The sequence below is a fragment of the Phaeoacremonium minimum genome, assembly GCF_000392275.1.
Source record: "Phaeoacremonium minimum UCRPA7 unplaced genomic scaffold PA7_03_scaffold_183, whole genome shotgun sequence".
Classification (NCBI taxonomy): domain Eukaryota; kingdom Fungi; phylum Ascomycota; class Sordariomycetes; order Togniniales; family Togniniaceae; genus Phaeoacremonium; species Phaeoacremonium minimum.
In genome coordinates this window covers 37,645-52,260 of record NW_006921090.1, presented here as the reverse complement: position 1 = coordinate 52,260, position 14,616 = coordinate 37,645, and the positions used below count along the sequence as shown (strand labels likewise).

General features: G+C 50.2%; 2 protein-coding genes across 2 annotated transcripts; one reads left to right on the top strand and one right to left on the bottom strand.

Moving 5' to 3' along the window:
• Positions 1-8,558: 8,558 nt before the first annotated feature.
• UCRPA7_2640 (hypothetical protein) lies at positions 8,559-10,576 on the top strand (the record flags this gene model as incomplete). The annotated part of the gene is made up of 3 exons (XM_007915213.1): positions 8,559-8,904; positions 9,125-10,209; positions 10,319-10,576. The coding sequence occupies 3 exons, from the start codon at positions 8,559-8,561 to the stop codon at positions 10,574-10,576; spliced, it is 1,689 nt and encodes a 562-aa protein (XP_007913404.1).
• A 1,764-nt stretch (positions 10,577-12,340) lies between these two features.
• On the bottom strand, positions 12,341-13,900 carry UCRPA7_2639 (putative hsp70 family chaperone protein; the record flags this gene model as incomplete). The annotated part of the gene is made up of 3 exons (XM_007915243.1): positions 12,341-12,821; positions 12,895-13,286; positions 13,391-13,900. The coding sequence occupies 3 exons, from the start codon at positions 13,898-13,900 to the stop codon at positions 12,341-12,343; spliced, it is 1,383 nt and encodes a 460-aa protein (XP_007913434.1).
• Between the last annotated feature and the right edge of the window lie 716 nt (positions 13,901-14,616).

Genomic DNA, 14,616 nt, shown 5'->3' with positions numbered 1-14,616 from the left:
CCCTTGACCTTTACCTTGAGCAAGCCATCGGTAACGAATAAGCAGTGGCATACATTAGAAAATGTGAGCCAGCGATTGAGAGGAGATGCTCCGAAAGCGTCTGATGACTCAATGCTTGAAATCGCAAACTTCTCGCTACATTGTGATGCTTGGATAAATGGTCGGGATAATACGCCTCCCAAAATCCACCTTGGACCAGTATTGGCCCGTAGGAAATAAGGCTGCAAGGGTTCAGGTAGCGAATTCTCTGTTTCCAACCAGTCTCCGACCTCTGGTGGCTGGTAGTCTCTGACAAAGTGGACGTCAAACCGGTCTTTGGCCATCATGACCTTTGGCAATAGAATCTCGCGGAGATTGCGGTTATCATTTTCTGGTACTATCACACCTTCATATGTCTCTCCGACATATCGAAAAAAATCAATCCAGTCTCCAGGGGCGATTAATCCAAGTGTCTCGGTATGTGGTCCTAGGAGCTCGGGGTTGTGAATGACTTTCTGTCTTGTATGAGATTATTCAGGGGCAGCAGATGCCGGTCATATACGACTCACCGGAGGTATATAGGCGAAATCGCCCGGTCCCATGATCCTACACTTATCTCCATTCCATAGCTTCAAGTAGCCTTTTGTAACAAGAAATACATCATGGGCCTCGCTATGCCAATGGAAGCCTGGAGCATCAGACAGGACGGCGCCACTTTGAAAGACAGCGATACTGCCATTGGTTTCTTTTGAGGATGCTAAAATCCGAAATGCCCCCTTACTGCCGGGAATTGTGATGCGTTCACCCTCGAGTTGATCTATGATGTAGGCTGTTTGGGTACCAGGCGGTTGTTTGAGCAATGGAATGCCCATGATGTGTGACGCAAGCTGAAGAGCTAATTTGAGCAAGAGGTCTTCGTGTTGACTATGCATTCATTGACGCTTTGGCATATTTGAGAAGCGCGCGAACCTCATATGATTGTCCGACAAGAGCAGTCTTCTACGTGCAGTACTTAGGCATTTTCGGAATGTGGGTATACAGCTGCGTAATGGGGTAGGGCGGAGATCCCGATGAAGTGTGTGGTCCCGGGAACCCCGCCCACTCATTGGTGTCGAATGAAAGGCAAAATGGAGCTTCTATCATTTCGGGACACACGTGTCGCAGCTTTAATTGGGGGACTCTAAAGGGCAAGTCTGTCTGTCTCGGTGTGTAAGCTCGCCTGACACAACTTTGTACTGAATACGCTCTTACAGGTTCGAGATGGAGATCATCCAGCCATTTAGAGGCGTGTATAAGCTTATAGGTAATCAAGAGATTGACGTAGATATCTATCTTCCTCCAGTTAAAGACAACAGAGACCGACATGTGTATCCCGTTTGTGAGTTCTCTCCTGTACCCAATATGGTTTTAGAATGAAAGCTCAGTGTCTTCTACTCAGTGATCAATATTCATGGCGGTGCTTTCATGCTTGGGTCTTCTAAGATGGTTAATAGAGACCAAGTTGATGATTGTCTACGCCGGGGATGGATCGTCCTTGCACCAAACCATCGACTTTGTCCCCAGGTCAACCTTTTAGAGGGACCCATAGAGGACTGCCGCGATCTCCTCGGGTGGATTCACCATGGTGGACTGCATGATGCCATCGCATTGCAAACAGATATTCCCTATCCAATTGATTCCGATCACATATTTGCATTTGGTACATCATCAGGAGGTACTTTGGCCATGTGTCTGGTCAGTTTTGGATCCAAAAATAATAGCAGAATTCTTTTATTGATTGTCCAGCGTAGGGCTTCGGCGTTCCACGCACAGTAGCGGGTATACTTGACTTTTACGGGCCGTGTAATTTTTCGAACGCTTTCTGGGCAACAGAATTACCTGATCTGATGACTAAACTTCCTCCAAATCTTTCTGCAGAGTTCCTGAATATGGTCTTCCAGGAGGATCCTATACCTATTATCGGAGGAGTGTCACTGGAAGGCCAGCAAACGGGTGTTACTGACTTCAAGGATCCGCGTCAAGCATATGCACTTAGCCAGATTGCGCATGGCAACGTTATGAATGCCATTTTCCCGTTAAAGGAATGGGATAGGGTTGACCCGGCAAGGAATATCACAGCTAATCACCCACCAACATTCATTGTACACGGCGTTGAGGATTCGATGGTGCCAATAGATCTAAGCAGAGATCTTTTCACGAGGCTTGTTCAACATGATGTGAAGTGCGGGATGACAGAAATACCTGATGAAGGTCATACATTCGCAGCAAAAATGAGAGTTGGATCTCGCACATGGAAGCTTCAGCAAAAGGGTTTTGACTTCTTAGAGAGCTTGATTAAGAGTGAACAAGATACTTTGAATCTAAGTGTCCTGGCCTAAGCGCTCCCAAGTGTGTTAGAAGAGACAATTGAGCAGTCTAAAAGCGGATCTGCGTTGGTCTAATAGACACTAGGCCTTATGCATGACCGATTCGCGTAGTTTGATAATGCTGAAGATGTCGACCGCCGCAGGAAATGGCATACAAACATATCATTTGGGCAGGGCTGCCTTCTAGCCTCTATCGGTGGGTGCAGAAAACACATTGCTCAAAATTAAGATCTGTGCTTTCCTTCGCTGGCTGCTGTCTTAGAAGCGGCACTGGTGAAATCTTCTGGTCCAATACAACTGTGTTAGTTTGCAGAGTCGCCTGCATGATGCGGCTGAACTATAATGATTCGCAGCCTGGGGACTTGGACCTATGGAGCGACAGATCTGGGTGCTTATGTATTCAGCTGCCTCCTATACGCAGTCATTCTGTCGAAACTTGTAGGGATGCTTGCTTATGGACTGACATGTTCACATAGTGGCTTGCTTGCTAGGGGTCGACCTGTATCTAGACTGATAACTATAGCCTTTTTCTTTTTTCCTACACTAATCTATACAGCTAGTTTCTGCTGATTTCTGCTGGTGGTTAGCGACATGATTGAGAAGCTGCTTTTGGCAGAAAGCATTGGTTTTGCGGGAGTGAGGTCGGTGTTTATGTAGGCAGCGGGTCATAAGGCAAGATATTTTTGCTCAACCAATTATTGAGAAGGGGCTGATTGTGCGACTTAAGCGTTGTTTCCAAATTCTTTTTTCTTTTGATTTTCACTATCGCTACAACTTATCAGCGAATTTCTCTGTTAGAGTAGATTAGTATGGTTTACTTTTTAGATAGTAATGAGGCTGCTTTGATAGAGAGTATCAGCCTTGAGTAGATAGTTGTGTGTTTAGGCGGTAGAACTGCTTGCAAGGGGGCTAGTGAAACCAACATGTTTATATATCTAGCACTTTAAAGCAGTGTGCAGACAAACATCAGGATGATATGTTTCATTTGTCTTTAAGTCTCTTGAGTCGTCCGTCTGTCCAAGGGCCACACGTTGTTGGGTTTGGAAGAGTATATAATGGTCAGTCAGTCAGGTAAAAGGAATATAGAAATAGAAGGACTGGCTAGCAGCAGTAGCGAAGGCTTATTGTTTGCACACACGCGGGCGTAGGGGTAGGCTACTGCTTAGGTATACATATAGTATCGGGAAAGAAGTTATAGCTCCCATCATAGCAGCATAGAAGAGAATTAAATAAGCAAGCAGATCGGGAGCAATGCTTGCCGACAGCGACAACTCTTTCTGTAGTGGCGGATTGAGGATCAACCTTGAAGCTTCAAGCTGCCTAGATAAAGCCAACCTTTGAGGTTGCTAGAGCTGGAGCTGGAGCTAGAGTAAGCTCTCAATAGATTGGAATTTGAAGGTCTGGGGACATCTATCTACAACCGCCTACCCTCCAGATCCAGCTTACCTACCTTAGATATCTTATCACTCTAAGTGTCTCATATTAGAGTAACTAGATACTTATCCTATCTATCTAACCTCTGAATCTAGAATCATCCTCGCCCCCACAACAATCTTACAAACTTCGAAACCAAAGGGTTCACATGGCAAGGAAGAAGAAGCCACCACTGTCAATGTAGAGGCAAGCAGTAAACGTACAAATCCAACTGAACTTAGCAGTGATAAGCCCAAGGATCGCCCAAGACTTGAGCCATTCTACCTTCAAGCCTTCCATCCTGCCAGCAAGGTTGACAAGGTCAAGGTCCAAGCCTCCGCTTCATCAAGACATTATAGACAACCGCACGCATACCCTAAGAGTAAGCCCGATTGTAGTCATAAATATAGGCACAGACACATGGTTGCCGACAGGACAGGACACAGATGATCTGATAGTCTGATGGTTCGATGATAGTCGTCCTAATTAGGCATAGATGGGTACAGAGGTACCTACCTAGGTAGGTAGCCTCCAAGGCTCTGTTCCTTCACGCAAACAAATATCGGATATCCACCTCACCTCATCCATCGTTCTCATCATCGTCATCGTCATTGTCATCTCATCATACCAACGTCGTTGTCGGCATCTCTTGTCGGCAGCTTCTAGTTATCCATTCTTGGTGTTCGTTTTCTTTCGTTTGTGCTGGTTGTGCTCTGCTCTGCTCTGTCCTAGCAGACAAGCAGAAGCAAGCGGACAGCAGACAGCTCTGGCTTTGATTGTCCCTCTACCGCAACAAAAACGGCATCAAATAGTGCCGCACGCACTGCACATCAGAGCGCAGTACAACACCTCTACAAAGTGTATCACGCCTAGGTTCCAATCGACAGAAGGGCGAGGACATTGATGGCCGCCGCCATGGTCACACTCGCCTGAATGTAGCAGACCGATGTTCACAGATGCGGCATCGCTGTCAGTCATTTGTCATGCCTTCCACCTCGTCTCGGGCCACCCCTGCCTGCCGCTATCGGCTACGGACGGCCACTGGCGGTATGCAACTGCATGCTTTCTACCGTGGAATGGGGTGGCGGTGGTGCAACAGTATATATCTCGGCTCGGAGCAAAAATGCTGCACACGGCGAGGCAATAGCCACCCGCTGTCGCCGCAAGCTCGGATGTTGAGTCCGATCCGCAGAACCCTCGCAGCCCCAGCCCGCAGACCGCAGACCCGATCACAGTATTATGATGATCTGAAGAGCGCACTGCTGATCTAGGTCCATGTCTGATGTGAACTGTGTGCATGCAGAGACCGCGAACATTTGAATTGCAACATAAGCAGCACAGTCAGTACCGATTGAAAATGAAGATGGAGAAAAGTCGTGCTCGAATAGCTCCCTCCTCGGCACAACAGAGGCGTGAAGTCGTGAGCCTTTTCATCTCAGCTCGTCACAAAGATCACCGAGTCTGCCTAGGTAATTAGCCACTTGAATCACCTAACTAGCCATTCAATAATAGTAGACGTAGACGTAGTATATCAGACTATTCAATAGCTCGTCAGCATCATGCCGTGCAAATTCCCAAGGCTACAATATCCTAGCCACAATCATGCCCTGTGCAGTACTCGGCCAACGGGGATGGTGCCCATGGGAGAAGCCGAGGAGGCCGGTCCTCTCCTGAATGGCTTTTTCATAGGCTGCAGCATATTAAGGCGAGTGAGTGCAACGAGAATGGGCTTTGAAGCATCATATCCGATTTTGGTGCCTAACCCTCAAACTTTCAGCGGATGGTCCACTAAGCTTATAGCGATGAAAGTGCTATACCATAGCACCTACCACCTGAAGCTTTAGTGGACTACTCACTGAAGCTCTTAGGGTTAGGGTTAATGTAATGTGAGCTACATCTGGTCAAAGTTTGCTAATGGTCGAACTCTGATATAGAACACTGCAGGCCCTTACCAACTTTTCCGTGCTTTGTGTGGCGTGACTTAAGCCTCTTCTTAGCATGCATTGGCTTTGTGGATTGCTCATTCGTGCCAGCGCCTAATTCCCCCGAAAGACCGCGTTTGCGCTTCCGGGTCTCTGTCAGATCAATAAAGATGGTTCCTTCGGGCAAGGATTCTATTAGACTCTTACAGGTTAACGGAACCTCCTCACTTACGTCGGCTCCCAGACCAGCAGAAGAATAGAGACAATCTTCCTACCTCTGGTTTACGAGTGGCAACTTACAATTATTTAGTACAGTTATAGCGGGACAAAGATCATCCAAACGAGAGTTCTGGGAGAGTAAATGGTCGCTGGCTCTTCCAAGATCTTCGGAGGTCGTCTTTTCCTCCGTCAGCTCTTCGAGTTGCATATCATCCCCTTGGGGAGGAGAATTTGCAAAAGACGTTTGTAATGAGCTTGTGTCTGGAGAAGGATCGCTATCAGGGACTGTCCACCGGACCCTCGCAGTCTCGTTTCTAGTGGGTGTCTAATAATCGCTATGATCATCTGCATTCTGTGATACTATGAGACCACTCAGCCGATATTCGGTGGCAACAGTCGAGTCGGGAATATGGAGAACGGCACTCATTGATCCTGCGGGCTTCGCCTTGGTTGCTTCTGGTAGAGGGCCCCGAGATATCTCGCTGGGAATCCTCGGGAGCGTGTTCAGTCTCAACCGGAGGCGTTTCCCCACAAGAAGACGACACATCTTGGATGTCTTTCCAACAGTCCTCGAGGTCGCGTGGCCAATTTGCATCTACATCGCTGTCTTCACATATTCCATAGTCGTCCACGTGAGCGTCAAATTCAATCAAGTCATCAAGCCCAAATAGATCTGCAAGCCCATCTGGCTGAGAATCGTCGAGGCCGAAGATCGAGTTGTAAAAAGCGCCAGTGGCAGGTGCCAAGAAGCTCTGGGTCGGGCAGAGCACAATTTGTTCCTGCATTCCGGCTTCTGTTCGATGTCGGCAATATAATCAAGGAGATATAAATGTGAATGAGTGTCAAGACGGATATGATGTCGTCTGCAGAGCATCTTAAATACTGCACCAGAACTTCGCCATATCCCGATACCTTGGTTTTCTTGTCAAGAGCCGCAGACACCTCGGCGAGCATGAACACAAAGCAAGGAATGCTCTAGACTACCCACGTCTACAACAGCGGATACGAGCTGCCCAGAGTACGGCATCCTGCTTCAGAGCAATTGAATGACAGACCTTCCAAGGCATCCTAGCATGCCGTTTGTGCTCTTTTCGCAGAATGCTCGAGCAGTCTACTGACTGGAAAGTGGAGGCCTCTTCTCTTGTCTGGGCTAAGGTATGAGGATATCCTGGAGGCCGTCGCGATGATGTTGTATTTTTACATGAGAGCCGATCAACTGGCATTTCTAGGATTATGGACCCGTCGCGAGTGTCAGTAATGCAGTCTACTGGTGTTGTGTCAGACTAAAATCGCTCTTGGAGGTGGTGATGCCGGATCTGTATTCTGTCCCAACACTATGTAGTGTTGTGTCTTCACACCACAGCTGGCAACTTCCGTATCATGGAGTCTAGTGCATTGAATACGTCGTGGATGTTTGGGACATGGCAGCACATGTAGACGTCATTTAAAGTAGAAATACCATAGCTAAAATCTCACCCTGACAGAGGCGCCTCAGGATGTCGACTGGTTGCCAAGTCAAGCTATAACCTGGCAGTATAAATGTACAAGCAGGCATATCGATCGCACAGATTGCCGTCTAGACTAATTACCCTGTTGGCCAACATATGCTAGGCTACACTGACAGATATCAGGCCTTTGGACTAGAGAAGGTGTCCTTGACCTGGAGTGCACGGGCTGCAACTGGCTTTCGTTTTGCTGTAGTTGCATGTACCTCACCGAAGCTGGAATTTGAGCCGGAGATCTGGCCTGGATCGAGTTGACGACATGCCATGCCCCAAGCTTCTCATAGACTACCCAAGGGTGCGGAACTGTCCCCCTTGTTGGTGTGCAGAGCCATTTACCATTGCGAAACATGATGACATGATATGGGAGGCAAAAAATGGAAAGATAGCTAGCTGCCAGTACGAAGTCTTTTCTATCGCAACTCAAGACAAGCTATTCGCTATATACAGACTAGTCACTCGTAGCAAAACGGACCTACGCTTCGATACAGTCCAACTCTGCTTCGGTTAGTCTCCGGATTATAATGTCTCTTCTGATCACAACCCGTACCTCTAGGAAGAAGAGGGAGAGGAGCAGAGAAGGCGGATGATTGCCTGGATCACCAACGTCTACCTAAAGAGGTATTTTCAAGTTCAGTACATATATCGCTCAATGCGACAATGTGTTGAAAAGTCCAGCGCGAGATAGAAGAAGACTTTATCGCCAGGTACGTTGATGAAACCACTTTCACCGCAACCGCGCTAGTCTCGGGTGGAGCAAAGGGGCGCATCTGGTGCATGGTGAGTGACGAGACAGAGGTCATTGTAATAGCTGATGACCATGACTAACTCTTAATGAGCCAAGCCAAGTAAGAGCACCATGGACCAGAAAAATCGGTTCTTGCCTGGTCTCCGTAGAGGAAGAAAGCAAGGAAGGACATCATGATTGCCCTCTCCATATTGGGCCGCTCAAAGAATGTGGGAACGGACGGTTTCCTTTGAGATGGTTGCATAACTATGGCTTAATGAATGGAGAGGGCCTGCCTCCATTGAAAAGGGGTGAGGAAAGGGGGTAGGATGGCGCTAGTCATGTGGCCTGGACTGACGTCGACTCCTCTCGTCTTTATTGGGATCGTGTCTGGGTTTCTCACTCTAAACAAAGACACAACAAAGCTAAAATGGCGCTGACTCGGACAAGCTGCGGACACGAATCGTCGACAACGACGACAAGGACGACGACGGCAATCACCGGCTCACACATTGTTGACCTCCTGAGCCCTGCCAGGCGTCCGCCCGGCAAAGAGCTCCCGGGTTTGGACGATACCGACGCCAACGCCAACGCCTACCGCCGCGAGGAGGTCGAGGTCGAGGTCGAGGTCAAGAACAAGCACAAGGACGAGGATCAATGCGCCTGTTCTCGAGCTTGCCGTATCAATAACCGAAACCACGATTACGAGGACCTCTTTGTAGACGAGGTCGCCTCGGGCACAGACTCGCACGCGCACACCGGCGCAAGCAGCCCCAGTCTCCCTTTTGACTCTCTCCTTGCCGTAACAAACAATCACGGGTTCTTGACGCTTGCGACACCACCGCGCGCCACCACTGCTTATCCCAACCCTCGCGAAACTCAACCGGCGCAGAGACCTTCGAGCGCGACAGACGCGTCTCCCAACGCGCCACTATCCCCATCGCCGACCACCGCCGTTTGCACTGCAGCACCTTCCGTATCAGTCCCGCCTCCCAGTAGCCACATCAGCATCCCTGTGGAGCAAGCAGACCCACAGGAGATCGAGACGCTGTGGCGGGGACGTCTATGAGCTCAAGCAGAAAGTCGACAGCGCAGCCATCGTGACCAAGCCTTCCGCCACGACGCCGCCGACCACTCCAAGCTTCGGCGACATCGTCACCATCGATGCCAACGTCGCTGCGTGCCGGGAAGAGACATGCGCTATCCACTTTGGCGCTCGCCTCGTAGGCATGGTTGAACCTGTCGTCACGAAGGAGCGCGCTACCCAGTTCTTCAAGATTTCCGAAGAGCTCCGAAGCCAACGCGCATGCGAGACGCTGGAGGAACTCAAAGAAGCAGTCGGCATGTACCTGGCGCCACACCATCGCCCCAGCCCAGATGATACTTCCGGCGCCAATGCCGCGTTACCTACCCGCTCGGCATCTTCAGCCACGAAGTGGGCTTCGCGCAGGTTTCTTCAGGCCGACATCACACGCGCCGACGACGGCGGCGGGGGCTGGCATCAGATCAAGCCCCGCGACGAGGACCTGCGCGCCGTCGCCAGCATCACCTTCTGGCTGGCGCCGTTGTCCGCCCCCGAGGACTTCACCGGGCTGATCGAGAAGACGGCGTACTGCATTGGCCGCGACAACGCCATCTGTCCGTACCTCTCGATCGAGTTCCAGACGGCCGCGGAGGACAAGGCTGCCACCGTTAGGTTGCGGCTGGCGCGGATGGGCGGCGACGCGCTTTACAACCGGTTCCTCCTGCGTGAGAAGCTGGCGCAGATAAGCCAGACGGGCAACGACGTGACGGAGAAGAACGGGGAGAAGGAGCAGGGAGATGCAGTGGAGCGTGGCGCGAGAATCTGGAATGCGCTTCGACATTACGGCATCATCATCGGCTGGAAGACCTTCAGTGTCTGGGTGATTGAGCCCGAGCCACCCGCACTGACAACTGACGGCCGAAGCGAGAGAGCAAAGACGACAGCCCCAGCCACAGCATCCGGTCCCTGTTCCGCAGCGCCCTCGAGACCCCCGACATCTGAGCAGCGAAGCGTTGCATCGTCCACTGCCCGAACACGAGACGGCCTAGGCTCGACAGTAGGCTCGACAGCTCGCACAGCAAGCCAGCCATTCTGCGGACATCAATCGTAATCCCCGATCCACCCAGGCGCCTACAGGCGAATCAGCCAAATGATCGGTCAGACAGGTCGTTCCCGCGCCCGTAGGCACACAGTGGCGTGGCGGCCGGATGCGACAGCTCTTCGGCAGGGGGTACCGCGCTGCGAGCGTCGAGATGCTCGCCCACTGGATCAACGCCATCCATCACTGGGCCGGTGTCGAGTACGCGGGGGCTCTGGGGGATGAATTCTCGGCGGCCCTCTATTCTACTATGGATGGCTCTGGCGAGATGGTGCACGAGGATATCGGGAGCCAGGAGCAGGCATGCTGGCGGGGCGTGGAGTGAGTGGGACTTCTGGACGGCGCCGTGGGATATCCATGCAATCGAGATGGAGGGCGGTCAGCCAAGGTCTTGTACTGCTTGGAGTGGGTTGGTGTGGCTGTCCAGGATGCACCGACAATCAGAAACCGAGCTTCCTATAACGCAATGAGGGCGCATGTAGCAGACGTGGTCAAGGTTCACTGTATGAATAGCCATGAGCACAAAAGCAGTAGGAGATTGGCAACGAAGTAATGCATCATACCACATTGGCACACCCTCATACCAACCACCAAGTTTATTGAAACCCGTGAACGATGTAGTGCATCATGGCCCGGTGAGTTGTTTTGGCAGAGTCAAATGTAACAATGACCCTGCTTTCAAGGCAAGGCGAGGCAAGGAAAGGTAAGGCTTGGCTCCGACGCAGTCTCTTCACTTCTACCTTTAGAATAGATTAGATAGCCGTTGTTGTTTGTGAATCAATACAGGCTGAGCTCCCTCGCTATCGGGAACTTGAGAAATCACTGTTTGGAGAATCGCTTGCATCGTCACCTAGACAGTCTCGAGACAGTCATTTGGGGCCACACTCTTGTTCATGGTTGTTGAGGCATGGTGAGACATCTGTCTAGCTGTTTCTCGCAGGTTCGCGCGCTTTACTCACCAACGAGCCACAAAGGGCACCTGTCCTGACTCCCGCCTTTCCCATGACCTTCCACGGCCTTCTCTGCTAGAAAATCATGTGCGCATGAATCTGCCCTATTTTTCCATATAGAATCACAATAAACGCCATATTCACAAGACTATTCATAATTGAAATCATAGCAAGTGATAAGAGAACAACTATGACCACCACAGCTGTTCAATGCAGCCTGTAGTGATTCAAAGTAGATCTATAGGGCTTCTGTGTAGGTGCTGTAGGCGCTGTACGTGCTGTAGGTGCTGTAGGTGCTGTAGGTGCTGTAGGTGCTGTAGGTGCTGTAAGTGCTGTAAGTGCTGTACCCTCCGTACATTATGCGAACCTAGGGAGCAGTGCGGCCAGTGGGTCGCCTCACTAGCTGGCGGAGATGTTCGCGCTACCGCGACATCGATGGCTTGGTAGTGCCAATATCTGAAGACGAGTTTGTAACAGTCGCGAAGGAGACGTTTTCACGACGTGAGTCGAGATCTGCCAATGTAGCCCAAGACAGACAATGGCAGGCGGAGCGTATGCTTCAGCTTGTTTTCCCCCTCCAAAGGAGTGTGCACACTGGCGTATACCACCGACAATCGGAAGCAGTTCGACCGGCAAAGTGGGCTTAGACGTGGGATATACGGCCAGACTGTGACTAGGGCTCTCCTTGAAAGGATTCAATCCAGAATACCAGATTCAGAACTACGCTTTTGTCCGGGCGTGGGTCACTCGCCCCTATCTCACCGTTGAATGCACGCCCAGCCTCTTCGCCGCCGTGGTACAAGGCACAAAACAACACCGAGCATCCAGCAGCAGGTGGATGCCCAGAATGCAAGGATTTCAATGAGGCCAAAGAAAGCAGATAATCTTGATAAGCATCGAACACCATAGAAGACTACACCTAGTGCTATACTAGCTAAAGAGAAACTGGAGAGGTTTCAGCTACGTGGAATGAATGAAGCAACGACCACCTCAAGTCCGCCTAGTCTTCCTCAAAGTTCAAATATAACCAGACAAAAGAAAGCGCAATCTCGAGTCTCAATCATGCTTGAGCCAGCATAACATCATTTCCAGGGATGAAAAGAATGAACCCAGCTCCTTGATGCGATAACATGGGGGCATCAGCGCTTCTGAATAAAAGGCCAGGACTTGTGGAAGGAGAACCGGGTTTTGTTGACAGGTGTGGCCTCTGCCAGGAGCTGGGTACGGTATGCATCAAGGAGCCCCAAAACAACGCAAAGTTGTGGCTTACCACTGACCCGGACACGATCTGTGCCGATATTCTCGTACTTGGGTCGGCCTGTTTGCAAGCCAGGGGGAAGCCCTTTGTCACGAGTGATGGCCATGTTGATTGCCGTCGTCACGTATGGTGAAGCACCGAAGCCGCCTGTCAAGATAATGTGGTCGACATTAACAGCTTCTGTCGCTTGCGTATTGAAAGAGATGGCTCTATCCTCGAGCTTCTTGTCAGTTTGACGCTCATGGATGGAGCCGCTGACGGATATGTTATCGATGGTGGCTCCGATCAAGCCCCAGATACCCCGCGAGCCCACTTGGCCGTTTCCAAATACCTGATGGTCCATCGATGAAGCTAGGTCGGATCTGGAATTGGAAGGAATATGTGTTAGTTCAAGCCGTTGCGCAGGCCGGGACACCTCTGGACAACGTCACTCACAGATCGAATCTTAGGCCGCCCAGCGTTTTATCCTTTGATGAGCTGTCCTTGAAAAGTGCTTCGGATGTGAACTTAATAAACTCTGACAAGGTTCCAGGGTAGGGCGTCGTGCCAATCTTGATCTTGGCTAAGGTACTCTTGGAGCTCCAGGCGAGGACGCGAGAAGCATCAATCGGACTAATGCCATCCCGCAGTAAATGCTGGTGGCTTCGTAGGTAGTTTATCAGTGCCTCTTCAAGGTATTTGTTGAGCATCGTGCCTCCAATCATAGTGCCACGCAAGTCGCGAGTACCGATGTAGCTGACGTCAAAGGTTTCAAGGTCCTTGATGTATAAGGCACAAACATCAGCTGTGCCTCCACCAACATCAGCGAGGATACATGTATCGCCTGTCTGAGGATAGATGTCAACCAGATGCAATGCTGAACGACACGATAAGATATGGTATAAGGGCACGATGGAGTAACATTAGTTTGGGAACGAAATTAGTGACATACCTTAAAGTTGATAGCATTACTATCATACTTTCGCTGTAATACATATCGAGCTGCCGCTAATGGCTCCTCTAAGGACCCAATGATCTGATGATTCAAAGCAGAGAATCCAGCGCTCTTAAAACCATCCTTTAGATCTGTCCAGTACTTGGAGCGCCTTTCGGCATTGCCGACAGCAGGCTGCGTCAAAACAAGATGGATGTTTGCCTGATACCATTTGACGCCATATAGCTCCAGCAGAATAGGCTGAATTATATCTTGCACCTCTTTGAGTATATAGCTGAAGAAGTCAGTAAGAAGTTGATTGATCTTGATGGCAGAGCGGCCTGAAACGTCGCCGATGGCAGATGTGTGAGACTCCTTATTGAGAAGATCTAGCTTAAAAGCAAGATAGGTCCCGGTATACGCCATTTTTTCACCATCCGTGAGAGCCTGCCACCCGTAGGACTTGCACCCATCCTGCTTCAGGGTCACGGCGGTTGGCAAGATATCTGTCGCCTGGCCACCGTCCATCCAATCAATCGTTTCGGTTGCTTGGAATGAATCCCCGGATTTGCTCTTGACGGTATAACAAACTTTGGTGACTACAGGTGAGGTCAGCGCTTGCCTGATTTCGTATACAACCATAGCAGCCAAGTCTGGTCAATAGTTGGTGAAACTTACACTCGGTACCAAAGTCAATGGCCACAATGGCGTGGGGCAGCATCCTGGATAAAGAGCAGAAGAGTGCAAGTACTCAGAATCCAGACTGAACGAGCTTTCAAAATGCCACTGGAACAAATTCACGAGAAGGTGCCCAAGAGAGCTTGGAATAACTTGGTTTGCCGCAATCAGAGCAACTTGTGTTGATCAAGTGAGAGGAAGAGAGGGACTGCGTATGTATGTTCAGGACGGGGGAGCGAGCATCCATGGGATCTGCAACTATGTGACTCCGAAGACTTGCATGATTTGCCTTGATCTCTTTGCTTTTCTCTCCTCAACCTTGTCAATGAGTGAGGTCATCATCATCATATCAGTTTTCACAAGGTCATGGTCATCCTGGGCCCTACAATTGCAGAAATGAGATGAGTCCTTGCAGCCAACCAACACTGACCAGACCGGCTGGATCCGGGTCTATTGAATGCTGATACTGGAAGTGCGTGTGCGTAGGATGGCCCAAACTGCTCTTTCTTTGTCAAGACGGCCGGAAAACACGCATCCGGCCGGCTTACAGCTAGCAACCTCCAACC